Source organism: Canis aureus, chromosome 9 (genome assembly GCF_053574225.1).
Source record: "Canis aureus isolate CA01 chromosome 9, VMU_Caureus_v.1.0, whole genome shotgun sequence".
NCBI classification, from domain to species: Eukaryota; Metazoa; Chordata; class Mammalia; order Carnivora; family Canidae; genus Canis; species Canis aureus.
Genome location: NC_135619.1, coordinates 56,564,598 through 56,581,629, shown reverse-complemented (window position 1 = coordinate 56,581,629; position 17,032 = coordinate 56,564,598). Strand labels below are relative to the sequence as shown.

Below are 17,032 nucleotides of genomic sequence, written 5' to 3'. Positions count from 1 at the left end.
GAGTGAATGAGCATATTTGCCTGAAAGAATCATATTTTATTTAAAAAAATTTTTTTTAAGAATCCTATTTAGAATTTCATTTGGAGTGGGTTCTTTGGTGACACATCCTCTCTGTCTGAAAATATCTTTATTTCACTTTCTTTGATGGAAGATATTTTCACTGGATATAAAAATCTGGATAGTCTTTTTTTTTTTTTTGAGTTTGTATTTCGTAGGTATTTTTCATCATTTTCTCAGTTCCATTGTTTCTGTTGAGAAGTCAGCAGTTAGTCTTGTTGGTGCTCTTTTGCTGGTAATACATAGTTTTCTCCAAATTGCTTTTGAGTTTTTCCTCTTACTCTTTGGTTTTCTACAGTTTTACTGTGATGAGCTTAGTTGTGTTCTTTTTTGAATTGTGCCATTCCCTTTGTCTCTTAGGTTCATTTTATAAATTCTTATTCATTTTTTTCATTCTTTAAATATTTTCTTCTAACCTTTTTTTAATTACTTATTCTTTCTTAAACCAAATCAACTGTATTTACCCACCTACTGATTTTTTATTTTCAGTTATCACATATTTCACTTCTAGATCTCATGTCATTGTTTTTAAGTTTGTAGTTCTTTGCCCATATCCTCAATCTGTGTATCTGTGCCTCATAACTCCATTGTCTAGATCTTCTTAAGGGCTGTTTCTATTTCTGTTATCTGTTTATCTTGGATTTTGATCACATTGTTTTTGCCTACTATTTATTTTTGATTATCTGGTTACTTTTGTCTGACAGAGAATAATGTTTCATTCTTACTTGATAAGGATACAAATTTGATAATTACTATGTATGAGACGATATATTTACTTATTATTATAGATTAAGGCCATAGCAATCATGGATTACCTTATTATTTTTGTTGAGCCATTTCAGTGTTGAAAATAAAGTGCTGAGTTTCAACTATTTCTAGTTCCCCTTATTGTTAGTGGATAACCCTTCAGGATTCTAGCCCAAAGGCTAGGAATGGGGTTGGGGAAGTTTAACCAGATACCCTCTTTCTTGGAAAGGCTGTCAACTCCAGTTTTTCTACTGTAACACTGCATGTCTGTTAAAAAAAAAAAAACAAAAAAACAAACAACTCTGTTTAGCTTCTCAGTATCACAACTGCTTTTTCTGAAGTGGGCTGATATTTCAGGGAGAAAAGATCGACTAACCTCTTTGAGTTTCTTTTCTTTCATCTTGTCTCATATATCTTTATTTCTTTCTAGCTTTCCAGTGCCTTAAAACTGTTTTTTGTTTAAAATAGTATTTCTAGTTTTTTGGTCTGAATTATCTAGTCTCTTATTTTTGGAAATGAAACTCCCTGAATGTTTTTGTATATATCTGATTCTGTTACTGTATTTGATATTTCTAATGATATTTCTAAGAGGGTTTTGCTGTTTTGCAGCTATTATATGACTCTCTTTTAACTTGGTACATAGGTATATAACTTGTGAGCATGCCTATAACAAAGGCTTTGCTCCAAACTCAAATATCCTCACTGTTGTGCTGAGATTTTTCTAGTTCAGAGTAAGCTGTGGACATTTGTACCATCATGCTGTTTTTGTTTTTTTTTTTTGACATAGCTGGTTGGGATAGTTTGAGTTTAGGGTTTGAAAAACTAATTTGCATAGTGCACATTACCTTTCACTGCTTACAGAGAACCCATAGTAAAGAGTTGCCATTTCATTTTTATTTCTTTCATATAGCAGATAAAACTAGTAAGTACTATCTACATAGTCAAGAGTGTTAATTAGTGTAGTTGGTATATACAGTTCACTAGTTTACCCAGCTGTCCAGTGTGCCCAGCTTATCAGGACATATCCTCTTATATTGTCTAAACCTGGAAGATTATACACACTTAATTGCACTCTTGGTTGAATTGTTCAGCTGTCAGTTCCTCCCATCAAGTTGTATTGCTATAGCTTGTTTAGTGTTTTCTGTAATTTGCTTTCAAAGTTAAGGGTGTCTCCTAATTGAGGGCATCTCATACCTCATGTGGGTGTATGTAGTCCTGATTGAGAAACAGTTAGTTGTCTAATGCAAAACTTAAAAATAATATTGTTGAATTTTATTTATTCTTTAAGGTTTTATTTATTGGAGAGAGAGAGAGAGAGAGAGCAAGAGCAAGAGAGAGCACAAGCAGGGCGATGGGCAGAGGGAGAGAGAAGCAGACTTCCCACTGAGCAGGGAGCCCGATGTAGGGCTCAATCCCAGGACCCTAGAATCATGACCTGAACCCAAGGCAAATGCTTAAGTGACTGAGCCACCGAGGTGCCCCACTATTGTTGAATTTTAGGGGGTCTTCTGAAGGTCACATGATGTTTGCTTCCAATTTACGCAAAGCTTAATATAGATTTTCTGACTCATTCCAATTGAAGTCAACATTTACATTTTATAACTTTGATGTATTTGTGAATTCATGATAGCATGCTGTCATAGAACATGCAGTTTTGTTATTTGGATGTTAACACTTCTCAGAGGCTGCAGCTGTTTCCCCCCCTCCAGACTTAAGTTCAAAATAAGATTACCAAAGTGATGTATTCACTGTGGAAAATTTAAGATATTGTACAAATGTATAAAGAAAAATGAATGACTGCCACTATCTCCCACCCATTTCATTTTCTATTGGTACCCATTGTTAATCACATTTATTGCGCATTATTCTGAGGCTACAGTTGTTTATCATGCATTTTCTCAGTAACTAAAATATATCTTGAAAGTTTATAGGACACAATTTTCTTTGAGAGGCAAAAAGTGTTGGTCAGACATGCGAAGATTTGATTTGTTAATTCTTTGTGATTCATAGACTTTTGTTTATTTAGTGTCTTTCTTTCATACTTCCCATTGGAAGGACATAGTTATTATTTATAACATGATGTTATGGAAAATATGTTCTGTTAAGACTTGGTTTTGGTAATAATCAATATGGCATGGGCTTCATATGACAGGAGAAATTTCAATTCATTTGTTGTCTAGATTCTACCCATTGGAGTGTGATATGAGTACTTACTAAGCTTGATTATTTATGGAGAAAAAGTCAATTTACTTTAGTTTTCTATAGGAGGGTCACTGTTTAAATTAAAAATATAAACATGGATCCAGCTGTTTCTGGTCATTAATTGAACTCTGCGAATTCTGTCAACACTGCCATTAGGATAATATGGTTATTACATAGATTACAGCAACAGGATATATAACAAATATTTACTGAAATGGATTTTAAAACAACAGATATTGTTCAAGGTAGGAGGAATCAACATATTGAAAAAACAGAATATAACTCTATACGTAGAATGCTTTTGTTCTTATTTTGCCGCCTTTCATTAAATGCTAACATTAAAAGCTATTCTGATTTTTATTTTGTTATTTTGCTATTTTTATAACTATAGAGATTTAGGACTTTTTCCTATCTTAGTAGTAAATATAATTGATTCATATCAATTCTGCTAAAGATGAACATTTTAGCATTAAGTAACATTGTTAGTATTTTTCCCTTAGGTCTCAGAAATGGAAAAGTGAGGACACAATAATAATTGTAGTCTTTAATTCTTATTGAGAATTATCTTATTCAGAAGTTATCAGTATGCATTTTGTTAGTAGGTACAGAGTCCATGCCCTTCCATTTAGAACTATCTTTACTTGCTCTTCCTTTGATCTTCCCCATTGCTTCCAGATGGCATCATAGCCATCCAGAGGTCATCCAATATTCACTCTTGCTCTTTTTATTCATACTATATTCCCAACCCATTATAAAAATCTACTCTTTTTTATTACTGAAGTCCTGCTTAGTTTCATCTACCTCTGTCTAATATTTCTGTCCAGGCCACTGTCATTTATGTTGAATTTACTGTGGTGGCCTGCATTGAATTTGTTCTCTCTCTTTTTAATGCTTGCCCTTTCCATGATCCTCACAATAGCCAAATGATATTTATTCATTCATTTATTTTAAAATTCCAATAGAGTTAAAATGCAGTGTTATATTAGTTTCAGGTGTACAATATAGTGATTCAACAATTCTATGCATTACTCAGTGCTTATCACATTAAGTGTACTCTTAATCTCCATCACCTATCTCACCCATCCCCTACCCACCTCCCTCTGCTAATCATTTTTTTTTTCTATAGTTAAGAGTCTGTTTCTTGGTTTCTGTCTTTTTTTCCCTTTGCTTATTTGTTTTGTTTCTTAAGTTCTACATCAGTGAAATCATATGATATTTGTCTTTCTTTGTCTAGCTTATTTCACTTAGCATTGTATCCTCTAGATCCATCCATGTTGTTGCAAATGGCAATATTCCATTCTTTTTTTTTATGGCTGAGTAATACTCCATTGTGTATTTATACCACATCTTCTTTACCATTCATCTATCGATGGACACTTGGGTTGCATCTATAATTTGGCTGTTGTAAATAATGCTGCAATAAACATAGGGGTATACATATCCTTTTTGAATTACTCTTTTTATATTATTTGGGTAAATACCCAATAGTGGAATTACTGGATCATATGGTAATTCTATTTTTAACTTTTCTTTTTTTTTTTTTTTTTTTTTTTTTTATTTTTTTTTATTTTTAACTTTTCAAGGAAACTCCATACTGTTTTCCCCAGTTAAACAAATGATTTTTAAAAAATCATCATCACAGTGAATTATATCTCTGCTTTTTAAATTTCTACCTAAGCTGCTTCTGTTCCAAATTCCTTATGATGGTGTATAGTACCTATATAATCTGGGCTTCCTTATGTACCTTGAATTTGTCAAACTTATTCCTACATTGGGGTCCTTGCCTTGACCTTTCTTTCCTTTCCCACAGTTTTTGCATGGCTGGCTCCCTCTTATCATTCAGGTCTTCAGTGAAATGTCACCACTTTGAGAGAGGACTTGCCCTCCTCTCCTTTTTGTTACAGAATTGGTAGCAGGTAGTATACTAAACACACTGTTCTCTATATTGCCTTTTTCACTTACTGCATTTTTGAGATTTTAGATTTTTCCATATTAGCGTCCAATGAGCTTTCTAGTTCCTTTTAATGTTTACAGCATTCCATTGAATGAATTAGTTTTCTCTCCCTATAATTTAATCAGTTTCCTATTGATGGGCATTTAGGTTATTTAAGTCTTTTTTTTTTCTTTTATACACACTACTGCAATTAATGATCTTGTATATATGTTATCTTCACATGAAAAAGTAAATTGGTAGAATAAATTCTAGTAGTGGACTTAGAGCAATTAAAGTATATGCATTTGTAATTTGTTACATATAGCTCAATTTTAAAATTGGTATTTTAAATGCCTTTTTTTAATACTTTCACTTGAGCATTAGCATTTATCTTCCCCTTTACCAGAAAGATGAAAAGTGGCTTACCTTAAAATTATAATGTGTTCTATTAATTCTAAGTGGCCCTAATACTGGGTTTCTTCTTCCCTTTGGTATCCCATCCCTGTACTCTTACCCTCATCACCACCTGACCCTAGCAGTTATATCTAGGCACATGGATACTCAGGTAGAGATGACCATGAAACTAAATGTGAGTAAAACTGATGCATGCAACCTTGGAGCTTGAAAATAAAGCCATTTGGCCAGTTATTTGTCTCCCTCCTGCTTGTTATGTGAGTTGAAAATGGGGATGTAGCACTTACCCAGCTCGAACCTTGCAGGTGAGGATAATAACTTAGGGTAAGATAGGGCAATACATGGGAGGAATCTGGATCTTTGAATGGTCTTAGGAAACAGAGTAGCCTCTACCTACACTGCTTTCTTTTGGACTGTAATATGAGATAGAAACAAACTGTTACCTTATTTAAGCTCCTGTATATTTGATCTTTTTGAAAGATCTTTTGAAAGACTGTACCCTAATACAGAAATGTAAATAGAAATTGATGAGAAAGAATAGACAAAAAGAGAACAAGAACTATCTAAATGTATATTTTAGGTCCTTGGTTATTGTTGCCTTAGGTGGAATTTTGTGACTCATGGTATTAATAATAGAAAAACGTGTATTTTGAGCATATTGATCTGTTTGGATGTTTGGGTCTATGGAGTCACTTAAGTGGCCTTATAGAATGATTATAATTCTACCACTGTTGGTTGGAACTCACAAAATACTTTCTGTGTTTATTCATTTTCAGTCATGCGAGTTTTGCATGTTTTATTTTTCTGAACACTGACTAGTAATGTCTGCTCATTTTATTACTTATTGTGGTCTTCAGACTTGACTAAAATAGAGCATGCATATTATGCTTTGCCCATGTTCTGATGGTTGTATAAGGCAGTATAAGGTTGTACTTGCTTAGCGTTTTGCAGTTCATTAAGTGCTTCTATCTGTTAAGATCAGTTTCAGTCATAAAAAACAGAAAGCCTCAAACAGGGAAAAGACAAGACGAAAGTTATTTCTTGTGGGAAAGTCTTAAGTAGAGAGTTCAGGGTTCCATGTGGTGCTCCTTACAGTATGTAGGGATTTGGGCTCTTTCTGCCATGCTCTTGTTTTTTTGTTTTTTGGTGTTATGGCCTCAAATTAATGATCGAAGGTGGCAGTATGTGCGTACTAGGCAGCAAAATGGAGGAAGGAATGAGTATGAGAACAAAAGGTGGTCATGTACTACCTCTTATGGATAGTTTCTGGAAGTTGTCACTTGACACTTATTCCATCTCTGTATCCCATTTGCCAGAATTTAAGTCACAAAACCAGAAAATGTTTATATTTGGCAGCCACCTATCTAATTAAAAATTTCTTTACTATAAAAGTAATGGGATAGGGGAATAAATATTGGAAAACAACTATTAATTTCTACCACATCATTTATATTTTTATCCCACCCATTATTTCTGTACTTTTTGGTCCACACTACTTTATGTGGCAAGCAGAGCAAGTCATTGTTTTCATTTTATGGAAGATGATACTGATTTTTTTGAGAGATAAAATTACTTAAACAGCTCAGTTAGTATTGGCTTCATTTCGAAGGCTAATTACCAGACAGTATGTGGCACAGCTAGGACTAAAGAGGTGCTCCTTTATCAATGTATTACAGAGAAGGATAATACTGGTGAAAAATCATAATATTTTGAAAATGAGAACAGAATTCTATGAAATAGAAATTTTGTGGATGGAGTCGGGAATATACATTTACTTTTGTTCATTAGACTCTAGCTTATACCCTGGTTGAGGATTTATTTGAAAACAGATTAAAAAATGCATTAGTTATCTACGGCTGTGTAACAATTATGCCTATACTTACTGGCATAAAACATTTATTATCTGACAGTTTCTCTGGGTTAGAAATCCAGGTGTGAGTCAGATGGGTCCTTTGGCTTTGGATCTCTCACACGTTACAGTCACCTCAAGGTTTGACTGATAGATCTGCTTCCTACCTCCTTCAGTTCCTTGTAGGTTATTGGATTGAAGTGTTCATCATGATCTATTTGTCAGAGGACTCTTTGGTATACTTGACACGTGGCCTCTCCACAGAGCATCTACAACATGGCAGCTTACTTCATCAGACCAAGAGAGAGGGCTAGCAAAAGAGAATGTGCTAGCAAGAATAGAAGTCACAATTTTTGTAACCTAATTATGGAAGTGACATCTCATAACTTTTGCCATATTCTTTTCATTAGAAGGAAGTTACTAGGACCAGCCCACACTCAAGGGGAGGAAATTACACAAGTAGATGAATACCAGAAGCAGAAGCTGTCGAAACCACGTTAGAAGCTACTTAACACAAGTATTAATTTCAAAACTGAGAGTCTTCCGAATATGGCAACTTGATATTATCGTATGTACTAGCTATGGAGGTGAAGTAGCTAATGTCTAAATAATTTTTTTTTTATTTTTAATAACTGGAAGTTTGTACTCTTGAATACCCCCCCCCCCCCTCCTCTGGCAACCACCACATTGTTCTCTGTATCTTTGAGTCTGTTTTGTTTTGTTTTTTAGGTTACATATATCAGAGAAACCACAGTATTTATCTATCTGACTTATTTTGCTTAGCATAACATCCTCTAGAACCATCCATGTTGTCACAAATGGCAAGATTCCATTTTTGGTATGTGTGTATATGTATATCTTTATCCATTCATTGATTGTTGGATGTAAGTATCTTCCATGTCTTGACTATTATAAATAATACTACAATGGTCTTAGGCATGTATATATCTGTTTTTTTTTTTTTTTTTTGTATGTATCTTTTTGAATTGGTGGTTTCATTTTCTTTGGATAAATACCCAGAAGTGGAATTCCTGTATCTTATGGTAGTTCTAGTTTTAATTTTTTGAGGAACCTTCATACTGTTTTCCAGAGTGATTTCACCAACAGTGCATGAGGGTTCCCTTTTCTCCATATGCTTGCCAACACTTGTTATCATCCTTTGAGCACACCTATTAAAATAGGTGTGAGGTGATATCTCATTGTGGTTTGCATTTCCCTGTTGATTAGAGTGTCTTTTCTTGTGTCTGTTGGCAATTTTATGTCTTCTTTGGAGACATGTCTATTTAGTTCCTTTGCCCATTTTTAAATTGGATTTTTTAAAATATTGAATCATGTGAGTTCTTTTTTTTTTAATTAGAGTTCAATTTGCAACATATAGCATAACACCCAGTGCTCAGCCCATCAAGTGTGCCCCCCTCAGTGCCCGTCGCCCAGTCACCCCCACCCCCCGCCCACATCCCTTTCCACCACCCCTTATTCGTTTCCCAGAGTTAGGAGTCTCTCATGTTCTGTTTCCCTCTCTGATATTTCCCACTCATTTTCTCTCCTTTCCCCTTTATTCCCTTTCACTATTTTTTATATTCCCCAAATGAATGAGAACATATAATGTTTGTCCTTCTCTGATTAACTTATTTCACTCAGCATAATACCTTCCAGTTCCATCCACGTTGAAGCATATGGTGGGTATAGGTCATTTCTAATGGCTGAGTAATATTCCATTGTATACATAAACCACATCTTCTTTATCCATTCATCTTTCGATGGACACCAAGGCTCCTTCCACAGTTTGGCTATTGTGGCCATTGCTGCTATAAACATCGGGGTGCAGGTGTCCTGGCATTTCACTGCATCTGTATCTTTGGGGTAAATCCCCAGCAGTGCAATTGCTGGGTTGTAGGGCAGATCTATTTATAACTCTTTGAGGAACCTCCACACAGTTTTCTAGAGTGGCTGTTCCAGTTCACATTCCCACCAACAATGCAAGAGGGTTCCCCTTTCTCCACATCCACTCCAACATTTGTGATTTCCTGCCTTGTTAATTTTCCCCATTCTCACTGGTGTGAGGTGGTATCTCATTGTGGTTTTGATTTGTATTTCCCTGATGGCAAGTGATGCAGAGCATTTTCTCATGTGCTTGTTGGCTGTGTCTGTGTCTTCCTCTGTGAGATTTCTGTTCATGTCTTTTGCCCATTTCATGATTGGATTGTTTCTTTGCTGTTGAGTTTAATAAGTTCTTTATAGATCTTGGATACTAGCCTTTTATCCGAAAGGTCATTTGCAAATATCTTCTCCCATTCTGTAGGTTGTCTTTTAGTTACGTTGACTGTTTCTTTTGCTGTGCAAAAGCTTCTTATCTTGATGAAGTCCCAATAATTCATTTTTGCTTTTGTTTCCCTTGGCTTCATGGATGTATCTTGCAAGAAATACTGTGGCCAAGTTCAAAAAGAGTGTTGCCTGTGTTTTCCTCTAGGATTTTGATGGAATCTTGTCTCACATTTAGATCTTTCATCCATTTTGAGTTTATCTTTGTGTATGGTGTAAGAGAATGGGTCAGTTTCATTCTTCTTCATGTGGATGTCCAATTTTCCTAGAATCATTTATTGAATAGACTGTCTTTTTTCCAGTGGATACTCTTTACTGCTTTATCGAATATTACTTGACCATAGAGTTAAGGGTCTACTTCTGGATTCTTTATTCTGTTCCATTGATCTATGTGTCTGTTTTTGTGCCAGTACCACACTGTCTTAATGACCACAGCTTTGTAGTACAACCTGAAATCTGGCATTGTGATGCCCCCAGATATGGTTTTCTTTTTTAATATTCCCCTGGCTATTCAGGGTCTTTTCTGATTCCACACAAATCTTAAGATGATTTGTTCCAACTCTCTAAAGAAAGTCCATGGTATTTAGATAGGGATTGCATTAAACGTGTAAATTGCCCTGGGTAACATTGACATTTTCACAATATTAATTCTGCCAATCCATGAGCATGGAATATTTTTCCATCTCTTTGTGTCTCCCTCAATTTCTTTCAGAAGTGTTCTGTAGTTTTGAGGGTTTAGATCCTTTACCTCTTTGGTTAGGTTTATTCCTAGGTATCTTATGCTTTTGGGTGCCATTGTAAATGGGATTGACTCCTTAATTTCTCTTTCTTCAGTCTCCTTGTTAGTGTATAGAAATGCCACTGACTTCTGGGCATTGATTTTGTATCCTGCCACACTGCCAAATTGCTGTATGATTCTAGCAATCTTGGGGTGGAGGCTTTTGGGTTTTCTATGTAGAGTATCATGTCATTGGCGAAGAGGGAGAGTTTGACTTCTTCTTTGCCAATTTGAATGCCTTTTATTTCTTTTTGTTGCCTGATTGCTGAGGCTAGGACTTCTAGTACTATGTTGAATAGCAGTGGTGAGAGTGGACATCCCTGTCTTGTTCCTGATCTTAGGGGAAAGGCTCCCATTGTTTCCCCATTGAGAATGATATTTGCTGTGGGCTTTTCGTAGACAGCTTTTAAGATGCTGAGGAATGTTCCCTCTATCCGTACACTCTGAAGACTTTTGATCAGGAATGGATGCTGTATTTTGTCAAATGCTTTCTCTGCATCTATTGAGAGGATCATATGGTTCTTGTTTTTTCTCTTGCTAATATGATCAATCACATTGATTGCTTTATGAGTGTTGAACCAGTCTTGCATCCTGGGGATAAATCTCACTTGGTCATGGTGAATAATCTTCTTAATGTATTGTTGGATCCTATTGGCTAGTATCTTGTTGAAAATTTTTACATCTATGTTCATTTGGGATATTGGTCTATAATTCTCCTTTTTGGTGGGGTCTTTGTCTGGTTTTGGAATTAAGGTGATGCTGGCCTCATAGAACGAGTACTACCTCAGAGTACTCATAGAAGTACTCCATCTCTTTCTATCTTTCCAAACAGCTTTAGTAGAATAGGTATGGTTTCTTCTTTAAACGTTTGATAGAATTCCCCTGGGAAGCCATCTGGCCCTGGACTTTTGTGTCTTGGGAAGTTTTTGATGACTGCTTCAATTTCCTCCTTGGTGATTGGCATGTTCAGGTTTTCTATTTCTTCCTGTTCCAGTTGTGGTAGTTTGTGGTTTTCCAGAAATGTGTCCATTTCTTCTAGATTGCCTAATTTATTGGCGTAAAGCTACTCATAATAAGGTTTTAAAGTCATTTGTATTTCCTTGGTGTTGGTAGTGATCTCTCCTTTGTCATTCATGATTTTATTAACTTGAGTCTTTTCTCTCTTCTTTTTAATAAGTCTGGGTAATGGTTTATCTATCTTATTTATTCTTTCATAGAACCAACTCCTGGTTTTGTTAATCTGTTCCACAGTTCTTCTGGTCTCTATTTCATTGAGTTCTGCTCAAGTCTTTATTAACTCTCTTCTTCTGCTGGGTGTAGGATCTATTTGCTGTTTTTTCTCCAGCTCCTTTAGGTGCAAGGTTAGCTTTTGTATTTGAGTTCTTTCCAGTTTTTGAATGGATGCTTGTATTGCGATGTATTTCCCCCTTAGGACTGCTATTGCTGCATCCCAAAGATTTTGAACGGTTGTATCTCCATTCTCATTAGTTTCCATGAATCTTTTTAATTCTTCTGTAATTTCCTGGTTGACCCTTTCATCTTTTAGCAGGATGGTCCTTAACCTCCACGTGTTTGATCTCCTTCCAAACTTCTTGTGATTTGGTTCTAATTTCAAAGCATTATGGTCTGAAAATAGGCAGGGGACGATCCCCATCTTTTGGTATCTGTTAAGACCTGATTTGTGACCCAGTATGTGGTCTATTCTGGAGAAGGTTCCATGTGCACTTGAGGAGAATGTGTATTCAGTTGAGTTTGGATGTAAAGTTCTGTAAATATCTGTGAAATCCATCTGGTCCAGTGTATCATTTAAAGCTCTTGTTTCTTTGGAGATATTGTGCTTAGAAGATCTGTCAATTGTAGAAAGCACTAGATTGAAGTCACCAAGTATAAGTGTATCATCTAAGTATGTCTTAACTTTCGTTATTACTTGATTGATATACTTGGCAGCTCCCACATTCGGGGCATAAGTATTCATGATTGTTATGTCCTCTTGTTGGGTAGATCCTCTAAGTATGATATAGTGTCCATCTTCCTCTCTTACTACAGTCTTTGGGATAAACTTTAATTTATCTGATATAAGGATGGCTACTCCTGCTTTCTTTTGAGGACCATTTGAATGGTAAATGGTCTTCCAACCTTTTATTTTCAGGCTGTAGGTGTCCTTATGTCTAAAATGAGTCTCTTGTAGACAGCAAATAGATGGGTCCTGCTTTTTTATCCAGTCTGAAACCCTGCGCCTTTTGATGGGGTCATTAAGCCTATTCATGTTCAGAGTTACTATTGAAAGATATGATTTTAGTGTCATCATGATATCTAAATGCAATTAAAGATTGCATCTTGAATTTGCAAAAATTATATAGGAATATTTGCCAGAGCATCTACTAGTAAAAATGAATAATTGTTATCTCATTATCAGTAGGGAATTATTTTAATTGTGCAGAACTATGCATTTGTTAAGAAAAAGGATGTAGATTTATTTGTTGGGAAATATTTATTTCATGGGAAGGTTGCCCATGATATGTCAACTGCAAAAAATTTATAAAATACTGTGTATAGGGGATCCCTGGGTGGCGCAGCGGTTTGGCGCCTGCCTTTGGCCCAGGGTGCGATCCTGGAGACCCGGGATTGAATCCCACGTCGGGCTCCCGGTGCATGGAGCCTGCTTCTCCCTCTGCCTGTGTCTCTGCCTCTCTCTCTCTCTCTCTGACTATCATAAATAAATAAAAAAATTAAAAAAAAATACTGTGTATAATACCTCATTTTTATTTAAAGAAGTGAAACGGATATATGTTTCATGTACATACAGAAAAATTTCTGGAAGTATTCAACAATATACTAATCAGTGTTTTTCTCTTTATGGATGCAATGTATTAGCAGATTATATTTATTTCTTTTTATCATTCCTTATTTATTTATTTATTTTTAATTGTGGTAAAATATAAAATTTACCATAATATCAGTTTTTAAAGATTTTATTGATTTATTTGAGAGAAAGAGAGAGCATGGAAGGGGAAGGGGCAGAAAAAAAGGAGGAGCATATGCTCCACTGAGCAGGGAGCCTGACCCTGGGGCTGATCCTAGGACCCTGGGATCATGACCTAAACCAAACACAGATGCTTAACTGACTGAGCCACCCAGGCACTCCTCACTTTTTTAAGATTTATTTCATTTAAGTTAAAGTTGGGAGAGAGACCACATACATGTGAGGGAGGAGGGCAGATAGAGAAGGAGAGAGAGTCTTAGATCTCAGACTAAACACAAAGCTCAATGCGGGTCTCTCTCAGCCCATGAGATCAAGCCCTGAGCTGAGACCGAGTCCAATGCTTACAGGACTGCACCACCTTGGGGACCCTACCACTTTTAAATGTTGAGTAGTGTTAAGGACATTCACCGTTTTTGAACTCTGTTTTATCTTGCAAAACTGGAACTATACCCATTAAGCAACAACTCCCCATACTACCCTTTTCCTAGTCCATGGATGTCACCTTTCCTCTTTTTTGTCCATATTGAGTTTGACTACTCCAGGTACCTCATATAAGTGGAATGATATTGTGACTAGCTTATTTCATTTAGCATCATGTCTTCATAGTTTATCCATGTTGTAGCATGATAAGAATTTTCTTCCGTTTTAAGACTGGATGATTTTCCATTGTATGTGTGAACCACATTTGGTTGATACATTTATCTGTTGGTGAACACTTTAGTTGCTTCCATCTTTTGATTATTGTGAATAGTACCGCTATTAACGTGGGTCTCTTTAAGACCCTGCTATTAATTCTTCTGGGTATACACCTAGAATAGAACTGCTGGTAACTTTATTTTTAATATTTTAAGGAATGAACATTCTGTTTTCCATAGTATCTATATGATTTTATATGCCACTAACAGTGTTAGTTACTCTTCAACATTTGTTATTTTCTGTTTGTTTTTTTTTTTTTTTTTTGGTTTTGTTTGTTTTTGATAGTAGCTACTCTAATGAGTTTGAGATGATTCTATATTATTTGTTTTCTAAAGAGTGTTGCTATTATTTTTACATTCAGAGTGAACTATAAGGAAATTTCCATTTTGTAAAAATTCATTAGTTAACAACTTTTTTAGTATTGATCCAATATTATTTTCTATCATTACAGCAGGTACTACATTTATTTCAGATGTAGTAGTAAATTGTTTATTGGGAAATTAGGGTTGATTACTATGATAAATTAGAAGCTGGATGCTGAAGGGTGTTTTGAGTTTTTAGTAAAGCACTGTATCATAGTAAATATCTTAATTGTTTTAAGCAGTAAAAGGTGGAAACTCAAGAATTTTCATTCTTAGTAAATATTAACTGCTAATTTTTTTGATGGAATATTTTTGCTCAGCTTTTATTGACTAATTAAACATATTTATCAATGCCATTTTAAAAAAACAACTTTATTTGAGCTATAATTTATCATAAAATTAATCTACTTTATGTGTACAATGATTTTTAGTAAATGTACTGAGTGTGCAACCATCACCATAATCCAGTTTCTATCCAATTTCTATCTCCCCAATAAGATTCCTGTGACCAGGAACTTTCTGGCTATATAGAATTGTTGACAAAATATTTCTTATAACTGGACTGTATTTATTGCTTCTCTTAAATGAATCCAAATGTCTTTTATCTCCTGTAGCCTCCTGCATGAAATATATACATCATTAAATAGGTAAATTTTATTTAGAGGATATATAATGATACACATGAAATGTGTTTGAATTTGTAAAATTTTTAGCAAGGAAAATCTTGCATCAGAGAAAAAAAAACCTTTCATGTTTATTTTAAGGTTTCAATTAAACATTTTTCTATTTGACTTTAGTTTTAGATCTTTTACATCTGGTTTATTTTCAGTAGATCACAGTAGAAAAGATTGACAAGCTAATGAAAAACGCTTTTAATTATCTGCTGCTCATAAACATCAAAACCTTCCTAGGCAGGTCATGTTTATAGATTATTAAAATGAGAAAGAACTTAATAGAACAGTTTATCATTAATAGAGTAATAAATGCAGTCATTGGCATGGTATTTTCCTTTTACTTCACCAGAGGGCACTCTTTTCTAGTCTATTTTAACTCTGATCTATTGAATTATTATACTTTGAAAGATTTAAATCCTTTATTGGGATCCAATATTATTATTGGAGACTAATGATTTTATTTTGTAACTTTCAGTCCATTTTTTTGTGATTTTTAAATATTAGCATTAAAAAGGATGCTATAAAAAGCCAATCTTAAATGTTATAGGTAGTAGTGTATCTGGCATAAAATATCTCTTCAATATCTTCCTTTTTTTGCCTAACAGCTCTGTAATGTCACTATTTCTGTCCATGTTAAGGTTTCAGATCGAGTGGAACGACGGCTTCAGGAAATAGAAAGAGAGATGCGCACAGAAAGAGAGCTGGTGGAAAGACGTCAGGATCAACTGGGAATTATTTCTTTGCAGCTGCAGGAGGTTTGTGAAAAATACCTTCTCAGAATATAAATCTTGAGTTTGGATAGTTATTTAGCCATTGTTAAAATGGTTAGAGTTCCTTGGTCATTACATGTATATTTTGGTGCATATGAGAAGTATAGCATATGGGTTATCTGGTTTAGTGTGTGAACACAGCCCTACCTAGTTCAAACTCAAAGTCTACTGCTTGCTGGCTGTGTGGCCTGGGGCAAGTTCCTTATCTAGGCCCATATCCTCTGTGAAAAATGGAAATAATAATAGTACTTACCTAATCATGTTGGTGTGAGGATAAATGAATGAACACTTATAAAGCATTTAATATAGTGTCTGGCATGTACTAAAAAATATTAACTGAAAGTATGATTACTCTGATCAGTTTTTCTTGGGATGACCTAGACAGAGGTCAGTCAGCAAGCTATGGCCAATGGGCCAAATGTGGCCTATTGCCTATTTTTGTAAATACAGTTTTATTGGAACACAGCAATTCCATTCATTTACTATTTGTGGGTGGTTTCTTGACGCTGTGGCAGCACTGAGGAGTTGTAAAAAAGACCATATGACCCACAAAACCTAAAGTATTGACTGTCTGGCCCTTTTATAGAAAGTTTGCCAACCCCTGGACTACACTATAGTCAAACCATTCCAAAACTGAGATCACTTACCTTTTAGGTACCTTTTTTATTTTGAAATTTCAGACTTAGGAGAGAGTTGAAAAATTAGAACAAAGAATTTCTTCTGTATACCCTTTATGTAGATTTCCCCCAGTATTCACATTTTACCCCACTTGCTCTATCATTTTATGTACTTATGATAATTAAAACAATTATACATTACAGATATATAATTTTTTGAGCTAGTTGCAGAAGTGATGTAAATACTTTTAAACCTAAATAATATAGTGTGTATATTCTCTTCCATAATCATAGGAAATTAACATTGGATCAATACTATGATATCTATACTTTTTTTTTAATCTATACTTTTTATTCAAATTTTGCCACTAACATCCTTTTATAGTCCAGAATACAGTACAGGGTCACATACTGCATTTGTCTCTTCAGTCTCTTTTGATCTAGAACAGTTTTTTCATTTTTTCTTTATTGTTCATGACTTTGACAACTTTGCAGAGTGCTGGCCAGTTATTTTGTAGAATGTCTTGCAGTTTGGTTTATTGATATTGTCTCATGACTGAATTAGATTATGGACTTTTGGCAGGAAACTCAGAAACTTGGTGTTGCATTTTTAACGGGACACCTTATT

At 34.9% G+C, this 17,032-nt stretch overlaps 1 protein-coding gene across 22 annotated transcripts in view; it reads left to right on the top strand.

Moving 5' to 3' along the window:
• Positions 1-17,032, top strand: part of CEP128 (centrosomal protein 128) — a 394,735-nt gene that overhangs the window by 49,782 nt on the left and 327,921 nt on the right. For 21 of the 22 annotated variants that reach the window (XR_013386591.1, XR_013386590.1, XR_013386592.1 and 18 more), the window contains one exon: positions 15,656-15,772. Coding sequence is in view for 17 of the 22 variants with exons in the window: in XM_077910222.1 (XP_077766348.1) it covers positions 15,656-15,772 (117 nt within the window). In the remaining 5 variants the exon portion in view is untranslated. Of the gene's footprint in view, positions 1-14,971; positions 14,991-15,655; positions 15,773-17,032 lie in introns of those variants that run through there. The other variant, XM_077910236.1, reaches the window with a different exon arrangement.